The sequence below is a fragment of the Festucalex cinctus genome, chromosome 14, assembly GCF_051991245.1.
Source record: "Festucalex cinctus isolate MCC-2025b chromosome 14, RoL_Fcin_1.0, whole genome shotgun sequence".
NCBI lineage: Eukaryota > Metazoa > Chordata > Actinopteri > Syngnathiformes > Syngnathidae > Festucalex > Festucalex cinctus.
The window spans coordinates 24,546,704-24,567,553 of record NC_135424.1 but is presented as its reverse complement, the minus strand read 5'-3'; the positions used below and the strand labels follow the sequence as shown (position 1 = coordinate 24,567,553).

Here is a 20,850-nt window from a genome sequence, read left to right as displayed (position 1 = left end):
AGTGGGTGGGTGGGACAAAACGAGCCTTTGAGGCATAAGGTATTTTTACAAAAATTGTAAACCCGTTTCGCAATGAAAAATGATATGCTTTATAACTCCCCGGTACATGCTCCAAAAAATCCCAAACTTGACATGTATGTTATAGTCAACGCCTGAAGGGTATGACAACATTCAGTTATATATGCAGCGCCACCTAGCCCTTGAGGCATTAAAAAAAAATAAAAAAAATAAAAAAAATACCCCACTTATGGTATTTTTACAAAAAATGTAAACACATTCTAAGTGTGATAACTAAGTCATTTATGAATATTCTTTTACTTTCCACCACTCAAAATGTTCACTGGCATCAGACCTATCCAAACATATGTACTTTTTATTTTGTTTTATTTATTTTTGATAGCCTCTATAGACAATAATAGCAATATCGTGAATGAAGGATAAGTCTAATAACTCCCTGGTGCATGCTCCAAAAAATCCCAAACTTGACATGTATATTTATAGTCAAGGCCTGAAGGTATCTCAACAACAACATTCAGTTATAAATACAGCGCCACCTAACGCTTGAGGCATAAAAAAAATGCCCCACATATGGTGTTTTGTTCAAAATTTGTAAACTCATTCTAAGTATGATAACTAAGTCATTTTTTTATAAATATTCTTTTACTTTCCATCACTCAAAATTTTCACTGGCATCAGACCGATCCAAACATATGTACTTTTTTATTTTGTTTTATTTATTTTTGAACATTGTGCAATGAGTACAACGAGTGATGATGTGTGTATATATACTTTTACAAAAAATACCAATCAGGGCAACTAAATGCCTAAAAATAAAAAAGGACGCTGATTTTTGCAGGTCATAACATTCACCAAAACCCATTGAGCTTGACACACTCATCACACCTGGCATAAAAAATATTCCACATGTAAAGGTTTATTATGCTGTAACGATTATCGGCCGGTTGTAACTTTTTGCAACCTCAGTTCCAAAGGAACTCCACTCCTGTGTCCTGGACATGCCACCGTGGGGGGTGGGGAGGACAAGAACATCCCCCACAAGCAGCCACACACCTTCTGACTGACACGCACACACACACGGCAGAAAAGTAAAAGCCTTCTCAGAAACTCTTATTTTGCAACAGAACAATGAATTATGAGATGTTATGTTCGTCATTTGAAACGTTGACTCCATGAAATGTCATGAAAATTTCCATTGCAGTTAGATTCTCCACTAAACTTTCATGTGTATGCACGTTTGAACAGTGTAAGCTAGGTAACATTTCATTTGAGGTATTCAATTGTACTTGTTGCATTGATTGAATTTCTGACCTTAGAATCTCAACAAAAATGGGATCCAGATTCAAACTGATTAGTCTTAACCAAAACTCTATCGAAGTTGGTAACTTTCCACCCTCCGAGTCCGGACCCCCTGGTGGGGAGGCCGCTGCCCTCCCAATTTAAAAGCACGCTCCCTGCTTGCTTCTTTCTCTTTTCGCTGCTTTTTGGCTCCGCTCCTCCTCTGCTGCTCTGCTCTTTTGGGCCCCTGACCCTTCTGTTCCTGCTCTCCCCGGCTGCTCCTCTTCTGAACTGAACCTTCTTCATCCCTTCTTCAAACGGGCTTGGCGAGTCTCCATCCAGGGTCCTGCTTCTCAGACCAACCCCATCTGTAAGTGCAACTTTGCAGGCCTTCGCCAGATTGTACAATTGGTGCAAACTAGGTTGATTGTGGGTCCCATGTTGGTTTGATTTAAGAAATCCATCACCTTGGTTAAGACTGTTTCTCTTTTCTTGTTTTCTTTCCTTTGATGATTTCATTATTTTAGTTCTCGTTTTATTTCCTATCACAGTAGTCAGTTTTGCTTCTTTAAGTTCTAAGTAGATTTTCCCACCTAGGTTAGAGAATACACGTGCACAAAACTCAAAACCTGGTTTACTGTGTGTGTGTTTCATCAATTTATAGTGACCTCTAAGCTGAACAAAGAACTCACAAAATTGTAGTAAGGGTGCAACCTTCATTTTAATGACTGATTCATGAGGTTCTCATCTGTTATCCTGATAAAATTATCAAAAAGAGATGTGGTGCTCCGCAGGCAAGCTCAAAATTAACTTAAACATTAAGTTTGAGTCTCCTTCAATTAATGAGCCAATTGATTATTAGTTTAATAATTAACAATTATTCATTTAACTCATTGACTGCCATTGACGGAAAAAGACATCAAATAATGCATTTTTGCTGGGCTGGCAGTGAATGTGTTAAACACAATGTGCCAATATATTTTGTGATTATATTGCAGCATCCTTTTTTCCATTTTTCTTTTTTTAAGGCAAATTTTGCTTAAAAATCCGTCAATTTTGGTTACATCTCATCTTAACTCATTGACTGCCATTGACGGAAAAAGACTTCAAATAATGCATTTTTGCTGGGCTGGCAGTGAATGTGTTAATAATTAATTGGACCGATTTCCCTTACAATGCCATATTAAAAGAAATTCTGCTTCTAATGTGCCATTACCCCAGTGTTTCTCAATTCCGGTCCTCAGGCCCCCTAGCCAGCTTGTTTTCCATGTCTCCCAATTGCAACGCAGGTGAGGATCGTTATCAGGCTTCTCCAGAGCTGGCTGATTATTGAATTGGGAGACATGGAAAACAGTCTGGCTAGGGGGGCCTGAGGACCGGAATTGAGAAACACTGCAGTACCCCAACGTGCAAGTACCCCAACGTGGCCCGGACTGCGAGGGCCCTTTATAGCTGCTCGCAGCTCTTGTTTTAGTTAGTTTTTATCAGTTTTCACGGTGGTTCTGTTAGTTTGTATTAGTTTAGTTCTTTAAAAATGCTTAGTTTTAGTTTAGTTCGTTAGTTTTAGTATTAGTATTATTATTTTTTTAACGTGGATTACTTGTGCGCAAAATTTAAAAAACAGAACGTCATCTGAAGGTGCTTTTCTATTGGCTGCTGCTCGATGACGTCACTTCTGTGTGACATACTTTCAAACGTCATTATTCCGGTTTATATAAAAATAAATCTACAAAAAAAAAAAAAAAAAATCACATTTAAAATCATCCCCGAAGGCTCATGCATTAAATTCATTCCCAAAGACTAAAACGAAGGACATGTTTGCTATAATTATAGTTAGTTTTAGTTAGTTTTGTAAACATAAAATGTAGTTTCAGTTAGTTTTTTAAAAAGCATTTTTGTTTTTATTTTATTTCGGTAACCATATTTCATCCATCCATCTTCTACCGCTTATCCGAGGTCGGGTCGTGAGGGCAGCAGCTTTAGGAGGGAAACCCAGACTTCCCTCTCCCCAGCCACTTCAACCAGCTACTCCGGCGGGATCCCAAGGTGTTCCCAGGCCAGCCAAGAGATAGTCTCTCCAGCGTATCCTGGGTCGTCCCCGGGGCCTCCCGCCGGTGGGACATGCCCTGAACACCTCCCCAGGGAGGCGTCCAGAAGGCATCCGAACCAGATGCCCGAGCCACCTCAGCTGGTTCATCTCAACGCGGAGGAGCAGCGGCTCGACTCTGAGTCCCTCCTGGATGACCGAGCTTCTCACCCTATCTCGACGGGAGAGCCCGGACACCCTGCGGAGGAAACTCAGTTGAGTTTGAGTTGAGGAAAGTTTTTGTTTTTTCATTAGTTTTTCATTAGTTAAAATAACCTTTAATGGCACCAGTTTTTCGATACCCTCTCTCCTTACTTTGACCATCTCTAAACATTTTTTGTTTTGTTTATTATTTTATTTGAACAGAGTAAAATGCCATTTTTAGTATATGTCATGGGCCACTGAAAAATGGACGACGGGCACGTAGTTTGGACACCACTGGTTTAGAGGGATAGTGGTCATGAAAAAAAATTATTTTAACCCATCACTTGCAAATAGTTCAACTAATCCAATGTGTTGTGACTTTCTGTAGACTGTATAATTATATACACCTTCTAATTAACTACCTAAAGTAAACTGGCAAGTACAACAATTTTAGAACAATTTCTACATAGTTTATGTGCAGGAAGCAACATCATCAAATAAGTACAATGCTGAAGATAAGGTATTTCTTGTGCTCAGCTAGTGTCACCGAGAAGAGCTAGCGTGGAGCTGGCTTGCGACGCTAGCTGACTGTTGCTGTGGTCGGTCAGTTTATTCAGGCTGTCTTTCATATTCACTTCCTCCAACTTGGCATTCATCACACCTAGAAAAACCAAGGTCAAAAGGAGGTTAATAATATTTGTAGACCACTTTTCAAAACAAGTTACAAAGTGGTGTACATTCCACAATAAAATATCAATAACTGGTCAAATAAGATCACTAATAAAATAAATAAAAATATGCATATGTCAAATGCTTAATGCTAATGCTAATTAGCATTATGTTACAGCGTTTTAACACTTTAAGCCACAGGTGTCAAACTCCAGTCCTCCATTTTTCAGAAGTTTTCTTTCTCCAAGACACCCGATTCAAATGATCAGGTGCATTATCAGGCTCCTGCAGTTGAGCTGATCATTTGAATCAGGTGTGTTGGAAGACAGAAACATCTAAGATACCTTTGACACCTGTGCTTTAGGAAATGGATAGAAAACAAAAATGGTGTAGCAAAATTATCCTCAGCTTTTTAACAACTAATATCAGCTGGTGAGTTGAGAGAGGATTGAAGCGTTATTGTGAATTCCATTACCCTTCTAGGCAGCACACGCCCTGTTGCAATTGGATTGGGTTCTGCATCCAGACAGAATGCCATGTAGCAGGCAATTATATTGCACTTGGGGTGTCCCACCTACTGGGATTTAGAAAAACGTCTCAATGAACATTATATGTGTATGTCTGACTTACACTGCCCCTAGTTGGCCAAGGTGACTGTTTAATTTGTTTCTATTCTATTTAATTATATAATTGCTGTATGTTTCACTACAGTGCAGTACTAGAGTTTTATTTTTCCTCATTGAAATACACATTTTGTGGTTAATTGTTTTAAATGTCTCGTCATCTTGTAGTATGACAAATTTTTGCTCCATATATAGCAAATTGTATTCAACAGTGGTTGATTTAAAGCAGCTTGTAAATGAGTTTTTGGTGGGGGAGGTGGAGCAGGTTAATGGAATTTGCTTCTTTCCATCCATCCATCCATCCATCCATCCATCCATCCATCCATCCATCCATCGCTTATCCGGGGTTGGGTCGTGGGGGCAGCAGCTTTCCCTCTCCCCTGCCACTTCAACCAGTTCCTCCGGCGGGATCCCAAGGTGTTCCCAGGCCAGCCAAGAGACATGTCTCTCCAGCGTGTCCTGGGTCGTCCCCGGGGTCTCCCGCCGGTGGGACATGCCCAGCACACCTCCCCAGGGAGGTGTCCAGGAGGCATCCAAACCAGATGCCCAAACCACCTCAACTGGTGCCTCTCAACGCGGGGGAACAGCAGCTCGACTGTGAGTCCCTCCTGGATGACCAACCTTCTCACCCTATCTCTAAGGGAGAGCCTAGACATCCTGCGGAGGAAACTAATTTCAGCCGCTTGTATCCTGGATCTTGTTCTTTCAGTCACAAGCCACAGCTCGTGGCCATAGGTGAGGGTTGGAACGTAGATCGACCGGTAAATTGAGAGCTTTGCCTTTCGGATAAGCTCCTTCTTCACCACATTGGACCAATACACATTTCGAATCACTGCAGACGCTGCACCGATCCGCCTGTCGATCTCCCGCTCCATCCTGCCCTCACTCGTGAACAAGACCCCAAGATACTTTAACTCCTCCACTTGGGGCAGGATCTCATCCCCGAACCTTTTCCAACTGAGAACCATGCTCTCGGATTTGGAGGTGCTGATTTTCATCACAACCGTTTCACACTCGGCTGCGAACTGCTCCAGTGAGAGTTGGAGATCCCCGCGTGAAGCAGCAAACAGTACCGCATCATCCGCAAATAGCAGAGATGCAATGTTGAGGCCACCAAACCGGACCTCCTCAATGCCTCTGCTGTGCCTAGAACATCTGCAGCAAACTTCTGACGCTCCCCAAGTGCCGGACCAACAGACTAAAGAACTCCTTTGTCCACCGTGCCATTGTACTCTACAACTCCTCACTGGGGGGGAGGAGGGTGGAGCATGCACTTCACTTCACAAATATGGCACTTTACTGTACTTTAATTTATTTAATTCAATCTCCGGTGTAATAACCTTATTCATTGATTGACTGAATTTTTATTTGATTTTTCTAATTATTATTAATTCAATCTCTGGTGTAATAACCTTATTTATTTATTTATTGATTGACTGAATTTTTATTTTATTTTTCTTATTATTATTATTATTATTACTTCAATCTCTGGTGTAATAACCTTATTTATTGATTGATTGAATTCTTAATTTTCATTTTATTACATTTATTTATTGATAGATTGAATTCTTAATTTTCATTTTATTATTATTATTATTATTATTATTATTATTATTGTTATTTTTATTATTATTATTGTTCTTATTAATTCAATCTCTGGTGTAATAACCTTATTTATTGATTGATTGAATTATTTTTTATTCTATTATCTGTTCTCATTGGTGCTGGACATGTAAATTTCCCAGAGGGAGCCATCCCAAAGGGATCAATAAAGTCAAGTCTAAGTCTAAGTCTAAGTCTATGAACAGAATCGGTGATAAAGGACAGCCTTGACGGAGTCCAACCCTCACTGGAAACAAATTCGACTTACTGCCGGACAATGCGGACCAGACTCTAACACCGGTCGTACAGGGACTGAACAGCCCGTATGAGGGGGCTCGGTACCCCGTACTCCCGAAGCACCCTCCACAGGACTCCTCGAGGGACACGGTCGACGCCTTCTCCAAGACCACAAAACACATGTGGACTGGATGAGCGAATTGCCACTCACCCTCAAGGATCCTACCGACGGCATAGAGCTGGTCCGCTGGTCCACTGTTCCACGGCCAGAACAAAAACCACACTTCCCGACAGATCCTCTTCTCCAACACCCCTGAATAGACCATACCTGAGGAGGCTGAGGAGTGTGATCCCTCTATAGTTGGAACACACCCTCCGGTCCCCCTTCTTAAAAAGGGGGACCACCACCCTTGTCTGCCAATACAGAGACACTGTCCCCGATGTCCATGCGATGTTGTAGAGGCGTGTCAACCACAACTGCCCCACAACATCGAGAGCCTTTAGAAACTCATCCACCCCTGGGGCCCTGCCACCAAGGCGCTTTCCAACCACCTCAGAGACTTCGACCCCAGAGATATGAGAGCCCACCTCAGAGTCCCCAGACTCTACTTCCTCAAAGGAAGACGTGTTGGGACGTCGTGAGTCGGTGGGGAGAATATGTTGAAGACCACCTCAATTTCACCAAGTCTAGGTTAGCAGCACCTTATCTCCACTATACACGGTGTTGATGGTGCACTGCTTTCCTCTGAGACGCCGGATGGTGGACCAGAATTTCCTCGAAGGCATCCGGAAGTCGTTTTCCATGGCCTCGCCGAACTCCTCCCAAGCCCCAGTTTTTCTCTAAGCTACCACCGAAGCCGCATTCCGCTGGCATTTCCATTAATTTTAAAATTAAAGTACCAGTGTTTGTCACACACACTTAAGTGGGGTGACATTTGTTCTCCGCATTTGATCCATTCCCTGCGCTGAGCAGCAGCTGGGGCCGCGCTCAAGAATCATTTGGTGATGTAATCACCCAATTGCAACCCTGAGTTCTGAGTGTCAAGCAAGAAGGCAATGGGTCCCATTTTTAAAGTCTTTAGCAGAGGTGGGAGCGTCATTGAATTTTGGAAATTGTCAACAGTTGGGGCACCCGATCATCATAGTCAACCCGTCAATATTTCAAGTCGAACCGCATTGTAATCATCAATCCGTCATTCGCTGATTGCTCAGCAAAGTGATCGTCCTTCAGTGTTTCTGTCATCCGTCAATACTGTGTCATTAGTCATTCGTCAATCCGTCAGCAAAATGGGACATCCGTCGTAGTTGGATTACAGAATTCGTTGAAGGATTGACAATTACATCGATGGCCGAAAACCCACTTATGGCAATGCTTAGCCAATTTTTTTGTTTCCTGTCAATCTTCAACAAAATGGGCATCCGTCATTGATGGATTGACGGGCCTTCCATCAATGTTGATGGAATGCCTAACTCTGGTCTTTAGTTCACTCTAAAAAGAGAATTGTTGAACCAACTCAAATCTAAAAAGAGAATTGTTGACCAACTTAATTGAAACACTTCAAGTGGTAACACACGATTGAATTAAGTTAATCCAAGCCAATCCATTAAATGCAATTTACTCATTCACTCCCAGCCATTTTCACAGAAGCAATTCCCGCTGTTTGACTGGATTTTGACTGATTTTGCAAGGCCCACAGAATATTATGTTCTATTGCTATACAAACATGGAACCTACCAAAAGAAAGATTAAAGTCTCTTCTATCATCAAGAAAAAAAGTATACTTCTGTTTCAGTTTGGCAGCAAATAGCATTAGAACATAGCAAAGTTTAATCATTAACCACAAATCTATTTAAAATTGTAAGTAATTGAGGTTTTTTTCCCCCAAATGGTCTTGGTTGATCTCTTATATTCTGCTGCCACCTACTGGCCGTTTGTTTAATAACTGCCATTTATTCAACCGTTCTTTGTAGTTGAGAGGCTGCATCAAAGCCTTCTGTATGCTCTAGCATTAAAAAACAAAAAATGTATAAATACGTCTTTGGGACACAAAAGATTTAAAAGAGAACGTATTTATACGTTTTTGGGAGCAAATGTGTTAATTATGAGGTTATTAAATTTCAAACTCATATCATTTGTGCTCATTAAACTTCATATATTGATTTTGGTTTAACTTAATTCAAAAGTGTGTTACTACTTGAAGCAATTCAATTAAGTTGGTCAACAATTCTCTTTTTAGACTTAAGTTGGTTCAACAATTCTCTTTTTCGAGTGTATGACACGACCGGTGACTGAACCCACAAGGTGGACATTCTACCACTAGGTTACTGACCTGGTCTTTATTGGGAAAATATGATTTGAGAACAAATAAACTCATATCTCAAGGCAGCGCTAAATGAAAATGTTGCAACCTGTTTGAGGTTGTCAGAGGAGAGATTCTATTTAGGCCAAAGGGGCACACCCTTGGAGATCAGACGGGATTTAAGGCCTCATTATACTTCTGCGTCAGGCTCACGCGGAGACCTTACAGCAAAGGAAAAGAAAGAAAAAGCTGAGTGCGCCATCCAACAGACCAATCACGAGCAATGCTACGTCCCACCATCTAGGGCGTGCAAGAATTGACGACGTGTGCGCTGCAGCTGGCCACGAGCTACGCAGCACTTCAAATTCAGGACGAGCGTAGATCAAATGCAGAAGTATAAACCAAGCTTTAGGGACAACAACAACAAAAAAAAGCCCCACCAAACCATATAAGACAGCAGTCAGACCCATGGAGTCAACAGCAAATAACAAATCTAAATTGGCCTGCGATTGGCTGGCAACCAGTTCAGGGTGTACCCCGTCTACTGCCCGAAGACAGCTGGGATAGGCTCCAGCACCCCCTGCGACCTTTGTGAGGAGTAAGCGGTTAAGACAATGGATGGATGAATGGTAGGAGCATTGCAGTAATCTAACCTAGATAATTTATGGATGACCTTGGTGGTTTGACAGACGAGAGGAAGGGTTTGATTATTTGGTAATTTGCCTGATGACGAGTATGACTTGCAGATGTAATGTAATTAATGAATATTGTTCATGGAGTTGTTAACATGACAGATAACTTCGACTCTGAGGGCCACCACCATCATATTCTAACAGGTCAATTAATGCAAGAGGGTGAATTTGTAAGAAAGTTAAATATGTTGTTTCCCTCAAAAACAGTTTTAAATTGTTTGTTTAGCCTAGAATCTAGTTGAGCCTGGTACTTCTTTAGCCAGTGGCTTTTGCTAGCAGAGGAGTAGCCATTTCCTTGGTAAACGCGTTTGTTGTAAATAAAATGGTGCACATCAGAGACAATCTACAACCTGCAAGAAATTACATCATGAATGTCGGTGCAATAGAGGTTTAAAATGATGCATACCGCTTTTGGCCAGACTGCAGATGAGACCTAAAGCACTGTACTTGACTTCAGCTGTTGCTGAGGAATCTTCCAACATCTTCTTCAGCAATGTCAACAGCTTTGTCTCCATAAAGAGATCCTTCATAGACTCTGTGGTCATACCGCCATAAAAACATTGTTTAACACACATGAAATTGCTTTGCATTCAAGTACAGTCTGCTTCCACACTGCTAAAAATAGGATAGATACGCCTATGCCCTATATGCTGCCATGTTAGACATTTTGGACAAGTTCACATAATCACACGCATGTTGCAACACACTAGTGTTCATTTTGGACATATTTCTTGCTGTTATGCTATAAAAATGCCTTATGGCGTCATCAAGTGTTGCCATCACTTAGATCGGTGGTTCTCAACCATGGTCCTTGAGTATCCCGGGATCATGACAGCAGTGGATGGCACGGTGCACCGTCGCTCTCTGGCTGTTCACGCATAGAGGGATCCAGCCTGTTTTTCATGTCTCCCTCAGCCAACACAGCTGAAGACCGTTATCAGGTTTTATGCAGAGCTTGTGATTAGCTGATCATTTGAAACACCTATGTTGGCTGAGGGAAACATAGAAAACAGTCTGGATAGGGATACTCGAGGATCACGGTTGAGAACCACCAATTTAGATGGCACTTCGAACTATCTCAGGTTTCATAGTCTTCCTTCGACAAGCATTTATTGCGAAAGTGACTGGCAAACACAGCCAACTCGTGTACTGTCCAGTGTGTGCAACCGATGCATTAGTGGCATACGAAAGCCGTGATGGAGTCTCACCAAAATTCATGTGGACATGTCCAGGCATGTGCTAATTATAGTTTAAAAAAATTAGAACAAAACTCTCAGGGGTATATTCACTAAGAATGTGCTGCGTCCAGTAATAGCGCGAAATATTGCACCACAACTGCACCCGCAGTCTGCGCCCAGTTACCCACCTATTCACTAAGGATATTGCTCTAATCAAACACACCCACAAATCTGACAGCTTGGAGCAAATTTGCACCTGATTTATCACACATGGCAATGGATTTGCAGCAAGAACATGGTTTTTATAGTAACAGTTGCGAGAAAGATGACATTATCATAAAGCGAGGTTGGACCGAGAGTAAGCTTTTAGAGCGCCTGAGCAGAGAGGACGACAACGGCGTCATTCATTCATAAAGTACAAATTATTGGTGCGATCGTTTTTTCAAAATATATTTTCAGAAGTTGGCGTGGCCGTACAGTATGCATCTGGCATGTAAAAATAATCGTAAAATGCCTCCCTGCCATTGCCGATTAGCCCGGATTATGTTTTCCTAAACCAACATTGAGGAATATCCCCTTCCCTCGCTCTCCCCCCCCCCCCCCCCCCCCCCTCTCTCTCTCTCTCTCTCTCTCTCTCTCTCTCTCTCTCTCTCTCTCCTCGTGAACAGCCAGAGAGCGACGTTGCACCGTGCCATGCACTGCTGTCATGATCCCGGGATCGAGGTTGCGCCAGGTTAATACATGCTTTCCAAAAACGTTATTTGCAAACTCGGTGTGGCTATTTGCTAGCGTTAGTGAATTAGACGCTGCATATCAATGAGCCTCATTTGCATTGGGGTGGGCATATTTTGTGTCAAAGTATGCAAATAACCCAATTTACATACGTGCAAATAACACCGGTGGGCGGTGGTGCAATCTGGTTGGCCACGCACTTAAGTCACAGATTTCCTTATCTGTGCGTGTTAAGTGAATTAGGCGCTCCCGGATTGCTCCATTTTTAACGGTTAGCGCAGTGCAAAGGCGACGCAAACCTTTAGTGAATAGGCCCCTCGGTATTTTTTATTCTGTTCACTTCGTTGGGTTGACTTGCCCAGTTGCTTCGTAGACAAAAAAACATTATGCCACTTAAAACATGCCTGATCTTCACCAAAATTGATGTGTACACATCATAGACGTGATAATCATCAACAAATGGTGAGATTAACCCTGAACAAGTTCGGTTCCAGTACAGCTGATTCCAGTAACCATACAGTAACTGATTAAATCGTAATAGTTAAACAACAAAAACACAGCATCCCCTTGTCTCAAAAATTTTTTGTTCCTCTGAATCGAGCGTTTGAGCACGATAACTACCTTCCAGTAATATACCATTGTGGTGTAAGTACCTGCCTTAAAACTTTCTGTAGAATTACCATGCGGTGAGTCTGCTAGCCAATAAATGCATTTTAATGACTATAAATGAGATTGCAATGGGTATAATATTGCTCAGGTTTTACGAGCAATGTTTTTGCTCAAGTGTTACTCCCCAACACTGACAGTTGTTAAAGGCAATTTTTCTCAGGATGAACGTGTGCAACTTTTGGCTGATACAGTATCACTCTTAGAACTCACAAATATTCTTAATGAATGGTCAAAAATTAGAAATTTATTGGTTTGGAATGAAAAGCTCATGTATGAAATTAGCATTTTCCATAAAACTGTATACTGTGCATGATACTGTATATGATGGAAACTTGCTGTTGAATTAAGGGCTCGACATCTGACTTTTGAGTAGCTGCTTAAAATACTTTACCAATGTTGATAGCAGATGCAATTGCCAAGGCAACTAGGGCCTCATTCTGCATGATGACATGCTCACTTTTGGACATGGAAATAAGGTGGCGAATTCCATTTGCCTTCACTATAGCATGGATGACACCCTGTCAGAAAATGTTGATGTAAGTACAACAACAACAAGAACAACAACAACAACAATAATAATAATAACCACGACAGAAAACTATAATAACTTTACTTTATTTATTGTATTGTAACTCTTTTACTGCCAAACGTTATCCAAAAAGACAACCAACAAGAATGCCAGACGATTTCAAGCATTTTCACTCGTCTTTCAAGGCCAACAGAATATTGTGTGCTATGACTACGTATAGACATGGTTGATTCCATATAAAGTTATTGGATTCTATTCTCTCATTAGAAAGAAAAATGTATGATTCTACCTTATTCACCTTTTAAAAACGTAGTAAGTTATAACGGAAAAAAAAATGACCAAAAAATAGCTTTTTGTGAAATGATATGTTTGTTTTCTCCACAACAGTGACTTTCTACACTAATATTTTTGGTTTAGTGACGCCCTGTGAATTAGATTTAATGTGACAAACGTATTTCCTAAGATCTGCCATGTTTTCATGTAATTTGATTCACGGGAGCCCATTGAAAAGAGATACAATGCTGCCATCCGCTGGCCATGGTGGTTGATTTAATTTAAAAAACAAAAAACAAAAATGTTTTCGACTCATTCATGACACCAGAGCTGCACAAGACATTGAGGTGCCCCATTGGGAAAAAAACAACAACAACACAAAAACAGTTGACGACAATTAAAACTCTTTGACTGCCAGGCGTTATAAAAACAAAACAAAAAAATCCACAGTGCCAGCCGCTTTTGAGCATTTTAACTCATCTTTCAAGGCAAAAAGAATATTGTTTGCCTTTATTACATATACAGTGTGGCTACTCAATGAAAGATCGCATTCCATTCATTGGAATTTTACTAATCATCATGAAAGTCTTTGGCAGTCAAAGAGTTAACATTATTGGCAGACCTCGTTGGGATTTCCATTAACGTGAATTACCATTTTTGGCAGGAAAAGAGTTGTGAACCAAGGACAGTAAACCATAGATGCATTGATAACACCACTGAGGTTGGGTTTGGATTAGTGTTGTTACTGCATTAAAACAGTGGTATCGGCATCAGCAAGTACTAACAAGGAACATGCTGATACCATCATTTCCAACAGTAATATAGGACTTTGGATGCAGTGTCTTGTGTCTTGCTCATGTGTTCATTGCAAGCTGAGCCGAGAAATCCTATTGGCATTTGAATGCCCTGAGCCAATGGAAGGGCAGCTTTTTCATGTTGAGAAAAAAAACCTAGGTATCTGTATGGTATCGGGCATCGGCCAATACTGCAAAACTGGGTATCGAATCGGTGTCAGGGGCCAAAAAAATGGTATCGGAATGGTTTGGATAAAGAAAAATAAAATAAAATAAAATAAAAAACTCACTGGCCTGCGGCTATGCCTTATAAGGGCAGACAATAGCCGACTGGCTTCTCCTCTTAGTCCTACATGGTCTTTGGCTTCACACCACTCAGTAACACGACATAGGAGAGTGGCATCAGTTCCCAGCACCATAGCTGCTTCCTCTGGCAAACAGAAAGAAAAATTAATAATAATACATAACCGATTTCAAATGTATTGCAAATGTGTGTGAGCAATCCATTCAATACTACAACCATTCATTCACATATATATGTTCACCTTGTCCATCAACCATCATGCGTAGCGTACCCAGCAGTTTGAATTGAACTGGGGGCATATCAGACCGCAGAAGGCTCTTGATCCTCACTGCCACTCCATCTTCCATCATACGCAACTTATTGGTAGCTTCAAAACAGAAAATATTGGCATTTTTTTCATTAATTTTTGCAAATTAGAGCTCAAACGTACTGGTTATAAGTAGTGTTATTTTCAGGTTAACACTTTCTTGTTTTTTTTTTGTATGGAAAATAAAGATTGGTCACCACGAGGATCTTCATCGATATGGGGACCAGAAATTAAAGAGTAACTAGAGCTGCGAGCAGCTATAAAGGGCCCTCGCAGCCCGGGCCACGTTGGGGTACTTGCACGTTGGGGTACTGGCACATTTGGAGCAGAGTTTCTTTGAAAATGGCAAAATAAGTCTTTACATGTGGATTTTTCTTTTGCCAGGTGTGATGAGTGTGTCAAGCTCAATGGGTTTTGGTGAATGTTAAGATCTGCAAAAATCAGTGTACTTTTTTATTTTTATGGAATGATTTGCCCTGATTTGTATTTTTTGTAAAAGTATATATACACATCATCGCACGTACTCATTGCACAATGTTGCCTTTTATTGTCCATAGAGGCTATCAAAAATAAATAAAACAAAATAAAAAAGTACGTATGTTTGGATCGGTCTGATGCTAGTGAACATTTTGAGTGGTGGAAAGTAAAACAATATTCATAAATGACTTAGTTATCACACTTAGACTGAGTTTACATTTTTTGTAGAAATACCGTAAGTGGGGTATTTTTTTTTCATGCCTCAAGGGATAGGTGGCGCTGCATATATAACTGAATGTTGTCATAGAGATACCTTCAGGCCTTGACGATAAACATACATGTCAAGTTTGGGATTTTTTGGAGCATGTACCGGGGAGTTATTAAGCATATCATTTTTCATTGCGAAACACAAATTTTGATGCCCCGCCCTCATCATATAGTATTTCGAAAAGTCAAGATTTTTTTCCCCTGTCGTTAGCTCAGGTCTTGACATGGCCCAGGTCAAGTCTGAAGTCAGTCGGATGAAACGTGTCGGAGAAGTAAATTTCATGTAGCTAAAAACGTAAAGTATGACATTTATGATTACCACTAGGTGGCGCTATATATATATAACAGAATTTTATCATATAGGTGTTTTCAGGCCGTGACTATTAAGTTGCATGAGAAGTTTGAGATTTTTTGGAGCCTCTACATGGGAGTTATTCAGCATGTTGTCTTTCTGGACAAATGAAATTTTAAAGGCAATATTTGATGCCCCGCCCCCGTCATATAGTATTCCGAAAAGTCAAGATTTTTTGCCCAGTTGTTGTCTCAGGTCTTGAGATGATACATGGCAAGTTTGAAGTCAACTGGCTGAAAAATATTTGCAAAGGCGGAAAAAGTATGACAACATTGAATGTGCCAAAATGGGCCAAAATTGGACATTCAAAAATTCATAGCTCACTTCCTGTACATTTTAGGAAATGGCTTCCACTGACTTTTTTGTGCGTCTCGGGGTGCTACACGTGCCTGCCAATTTTCGTAGCTCTAGGTCAAACGGCCGGGATTGGTTTTTATTTTTCTACGCTAGGGGGCGCTATAGAGTCTCGTTGTTATGACAACTACAAAATATCAAATTTTTCGCCGGGCCCGAAGAGACTGCAAAGTTTGGTGAGTTTTCGTAAATGTTTAGGCCCTCAAAATTGCGATCGTTTATGGAGAAGAAGAAGAAGAAGAAGAAGAAGAAGAAGAAGAAGAAGAATTCTTACAAAAACAAGAGGGACCTCGTAGCGGTCGCTGCTCGGAACCTAATAACTAGAGCTGCGAGCATTTATAAAGGGCCCTCGCAGCCCGGGCCACGTTGGGGTACTTGCACGTTGGGGTACTTGCACGTTGGGGTACTCGCACATTGGGGTACTGGCACATTAGGAGCAAAATTTCTTTGAACATGGCATGATAAACCTTTACATGTGGATTTTTTTTGCCAGGTGTGATGTATGTGTCAAGCTCAATGGGTTTTGGTGATTGTTAAGATCTGCAAAAATCAGCGTCCTTTTTTATTTTTTGGTAATGAGTTGACCTGATAGGTATTTTTTGCAAAAGTATATATACCCATCATCGCTCGTACTCATTGCACGATGTTGCTTTTACTGTCCATAGAGGCTATCAAAAATAAATAAAACAAAATAAAAAAGTACATATGTTTGGATCGGTCTGATACCAGTGAACATCTTGAGTAGTGGAAAGTAAAAGAATATTCATAAATGACTTAGTTATAACACTTACAATGAGTTCACAAATTTTGTACAAAATACCGTAAGTGGGGTTGTTTTTTTTTCTGCCTCAAGGGCAAGGTGGCGCTGCATATATAACTGAATGTTGTCATAGAGATAGCTTCAGGCCTTGACGATAAATATACATGTCAAGTTTGGGATTTTTTTGGAGCATGTACCGGGGAGTTATCAAGCATATCCTTTTTCATTGCGAAACGTGTTTACAATTTTTGTAAAAATACTGTAAGTGGGGTATTTTTTTTTCATGGCTCAAGGGCTAGGTGGCGCTGCATATATAACTGAATGTTGTCATAGAGATAGCTTCAGGCCTTGACTATAAACATACATGTCAAGTTTGGGATTTTTTGGAGCATGTACCGGGGAGTTATCAAGAATATCCTTTTTAATTGCGAAACGTGTTTAGGTAGGTCCAGTTAACATGGTTGGAAAAAAACGAAGAAAAATCCTAAGAAAAAAAATCGCCAGTAGGTGGCGCTATCAGTAAGATGAAATATAAGTTTGTAGATGAATTAAGGGTTGGACTGTCATCAATTGTGTGAAATTTTGAGAAGATAGGATCATCTGGGTCAAGTTAATGCAGCTTTTATTGTCACGAAAAATCTTCAGACGTTGCGGCACCGTAACGGCCACGCCCTTTGGCAAAAAGTTACAATATTCGGTGTGGGGCATGATCAACATGTTAAGACTTTTCTGACCAATTTTTAATTGGATCCCTTCAACGAGCTTGGCACAGTAGCTAAAAACGTAAAGTATGACATTTATTGTCACCACTAGGTGGCGCTACATATAGAATATTTGATGCCCCGCCCCCGTCACATAGTGTTCCGAAAAGTCAAGATATTTTGCCCAGTTGTTGTCTCAGGTCTTGAGATGATACATGCCAAGTTTGAAGTCAATCGGATTAAAACTGTTTGTAAAGGGTGAAAGTATGACCACAGTGAATGTGCCAAAATGGGCCAAAATTGGACATTCAAAAATTCATAGCTCACTTCCTGTACATTTTAGGAAATGGCTTCCACTGACTTTTTTGTGCGTCTCGGGGTGCTACACGTGCCTGCCAATATTCGTAGCTCTAGGTCAAACGGGCCGGGATTGGTTTTTATTTTTCTACACCAGGGAGCGCTATAGAGTTGCGTTGTTATGACAACAACATAATATCACATTTTTCGCCGGGCCCGAAGAGATTGCAAAGTTTGGTGAGTTTTCGTAAATGTTTAGGTCCTCAAAAATGCGATCATTTGCGGAGAATAAAGAAGAAGAAGAAGAAGAAGAAGAAGAAGAAGAAGAAGCGGAATAATAATAATAATTCTTACAAAAACAAGAGGGACCTCGCAACGGTCGCTGCTCGGGCCCTAATAATAATAATAATAATAATTCGAACGAAAAACAATAGGGACCTCGCAGCGGTCGCTGCTCGGGCCCTAATAATAATTCTTAGAAAAACAAGCGGGACCTCGCAGCAGTCGCTGCTCGGGCCCTAACTAGAGCTGCGAGCAGCTATAAAGGGCCCTCGCAGCCCGGGCCACGTTGGAGTACTTGCACGTTGGGGTACTGGCACGTTGGGGTACTGGCAAGTTGAGGTACGGCACATTGGAAGCAGAATTTCTTTGAAAATGGCATGATAAACCTTGACATGTGGATTTTTTTGTGTGTGTAAAAATACTGTTAAGTCGGGTATTTTTTTTTTTATGCCTCAAGGGCTCGGTGGCGCTGCATATATAACTGAATGTTGTCATCGAGATACTTTCAGGCCTTAATCTAAACATACATGTCAAGTGTGGTTTTTTTTTTAAGCATATCCTTCATTCACGATATTGCTTTTAATGTCCATAGAGGCTATCAAAAATAAATAAAAAAAATATATGTTTGGATAAGTCTGATGCCAGTGAACATTTTGAGTGGTGGAAAGTAAAACAATGTTCATAAATGACTTAGTTATCACACTTAGAATGAGTTTACATTTTTTGTACAAAATACCGTATGTGGGGTATTTTTTTGTTTTGCCTCAAGGGCTAGGTGGCGCTGCATATATAACTGAATGTTGTCATCGAGATACTTCCAGGCCTTGACGATAAACATACCTGTCAAGTTTGGGATTTTTTGGAGCATGTACCGGGGAGTTATTAAGCATATCCTTTTTCATTGCGAAACACAAATTTTGATGCCCCGCGCTCATCATATAGTATTTCGAAAAGTCAAGATTTTCCCCCCTGTCGTTGGCTCAGGTCTTGACATGGTCCAGGTCAAGTCTTAACTCAGTCGGATGAAACGTGTAGGAGAAGTGGGCAAAAGTCTGCCCCCTGTAAATGTGTAAAAATCGTCAAAAATGGGACATTCAAAAATTCGTAGCTCACTTCCTGTTCATTTTAGCATATGGGTCCAAGAGACTTTTTTGTAGGTCTTGGGCTCCCTCATACACCTAAAAATATTCGTCGTTCTTGCTTAAACGTACAACCGGGGCTGCTTCGTTAAAAATTTCTAGGGGGCGCTATTGAGTCATTTTTGTAAAAATAGCACAATCAACAACAAAATATTGCTCATTTTACCAGGCCAGATGTATGTGCCAAGTTTCATGAGTTTCTGTGCATGTTTAGACCCTCAAAACTGGCGTTGTTTTCTTGGCGAACAGCGCTTAGCCACGCCCACAGCAATTCGCGAAAACTCATAAACTTCGTCTTGTGACATCATGAAGGCCGAAACCCTCATCTGAGCAAATATGAGGTAGGTCCAGTTAACGTGTTTGGAGAAAAACGTAGAAGAAAATTCGTAAGAAAAAAAATTGCCACTAGGTGGCGCTATCATTTATATGAAATATAAGTCAGTAGATGTCTTTAGGGCTGGACTCTCATCAAATGTGTGAAATTTTGAGAAGATAGGATTATCTCGGTCAAGTTAATGCAGCTTTTATTTTCACGAAAAATCTTCAGACTTTGCGTCACCGTAGCGGCCACGCCCTTTGGCGAAAAGTGACAATATTCGGTGTGGGGCATGATCAACATCTTAAGGCTTTTCTGACCAATTTTCAACTGGATCCCTTCAACGAGCTCAGCACAGTAGTTAAAAACGTAAAGTATGACATTTATTGTAACCACTAGGTGGCGCTATATGTATAACTGAATTTTATCATATAGATGTTTTCAGGCCGTGACTATTACGTTGCCTGAGAAGTTTGAGATTTTTTGGAGCTTGAACATGGGAGTTATTAAGCATTTGCTCTTTCTGGACAAATGAAATTTTAAAGGCAATATTTGATGCCCCGCCCCCGTCATATAGTATTTCGAAAAGGCAAGATTTTTTGCCCAGTTGTTCTCTTAGGTCTTGAGATGATAAATGCCAAGTTTGAAGTCAATTGGATGAAAAATGTTTGCAAAGGGGGAAAAAGCATGACCACAGTGAACGTGCCAAAATAGGCCAAAATTGGACATTTAAAAAATTCATAGCTCACTTCCTGTACATTTTACAATTGAACAATTTGAGTGGTGGAAACTAAAAGAATATTCATAAATGACTTAGTTATCACACTGAGAATGAGTTTACATTTTTTGTACAAAATACCGTAAGTGGGGTATTTTTTTTTCATGCCTCAAGGGCTAGGTGGCGCTGCATATATAACTGAATGTTGTCATAGAGATACCTTCAGGCCTTGACGATAAACATACATGTCAAGTTTGGGATATTTTGGAGCATGTATCGGGGAGTTATTAAGCATATCCTTTTTCAGTGCGAAACACAAATTTTGATGCCCCGCCCTCATCATATAGTATTTCCAAAAGTCAAGATTTTTCCGTCTGTTGTTGGCTCAGGTCTTGGCATGGTCCAGGTCAAGTCATAAGTCAGTCGGATAAAACGTGTAGGAGAAGTGGGCAAAAGTATGCCCCCTGAAAATGTGCAAAAATCGTCAAAAATGGGACATTCAAAAATTCGTAGCTCACTTCCTGTTCATTTTAGCATATGGGTCCAAGAGACTTTTTTTGTAGGTCTTTGGCTCCCTCATACACCTAAAAATTTTCGTAGATCTTGCTTAAACGTACAATCGGGGCTGCTTCGTTAAAAATTTCTAGGGGGCGCTATTGAGTCATTTTTGTAAAAATAGGACAATACATGATAAAATATTGCTCATTTTGCCAGGCCAGATGTGTGTGCCAAGTTTCATGAGTTTCTGCGCA

General features: G+C 40.6%; 1 protein-coding gene across 4 annotated transcripts in view; it reads right to left on the bottom strand.

The window, feature by feature from the left end:
* Positions 1-713: 713 nt before the first annotated feature.
* LOC144000883 (rap1 GTPase-GDP dissociation stimulator 1) overlaps positions 714-20,850 on the bottom strand; it is a 265,952-nt gene continuing 245,815 nt past the window's right edge. For 2 of the 4 annotated variants that reach the window (XM_077494631.1, XM_077494634.1), the window contains 5 exons: positions 14,370-14,495; positions 14,115-14,254; positions 12,620-12,746; positions 10,056-10,184; positions 714-4,187 (listed from right to left, as the gene is read on the bottom strand). In XM_077494631.1, coding sequence (XP_077350757.1) covers positions 4,060-4,187; positions 10,056-10,184; positions 12,620-12,746; positions 14,115-14,254; positions 14,370-14,495 — 650 coding nt within the window. In that variant the 3' untranslated portion in view covers positions 714-4,059. Of the gene's footprint in view, positions 4,188-4,670; positions 4,773-10,055; positions 10,185-12,619; positions 12,747-14,114; positions 14,255-14,369; positions 14,496-20,850 lie in introns of all 4 variants that reach the window. The other 2 variants (XM_077494632.1, XM_077494633.1) reach the window with 2 other exon arrangements.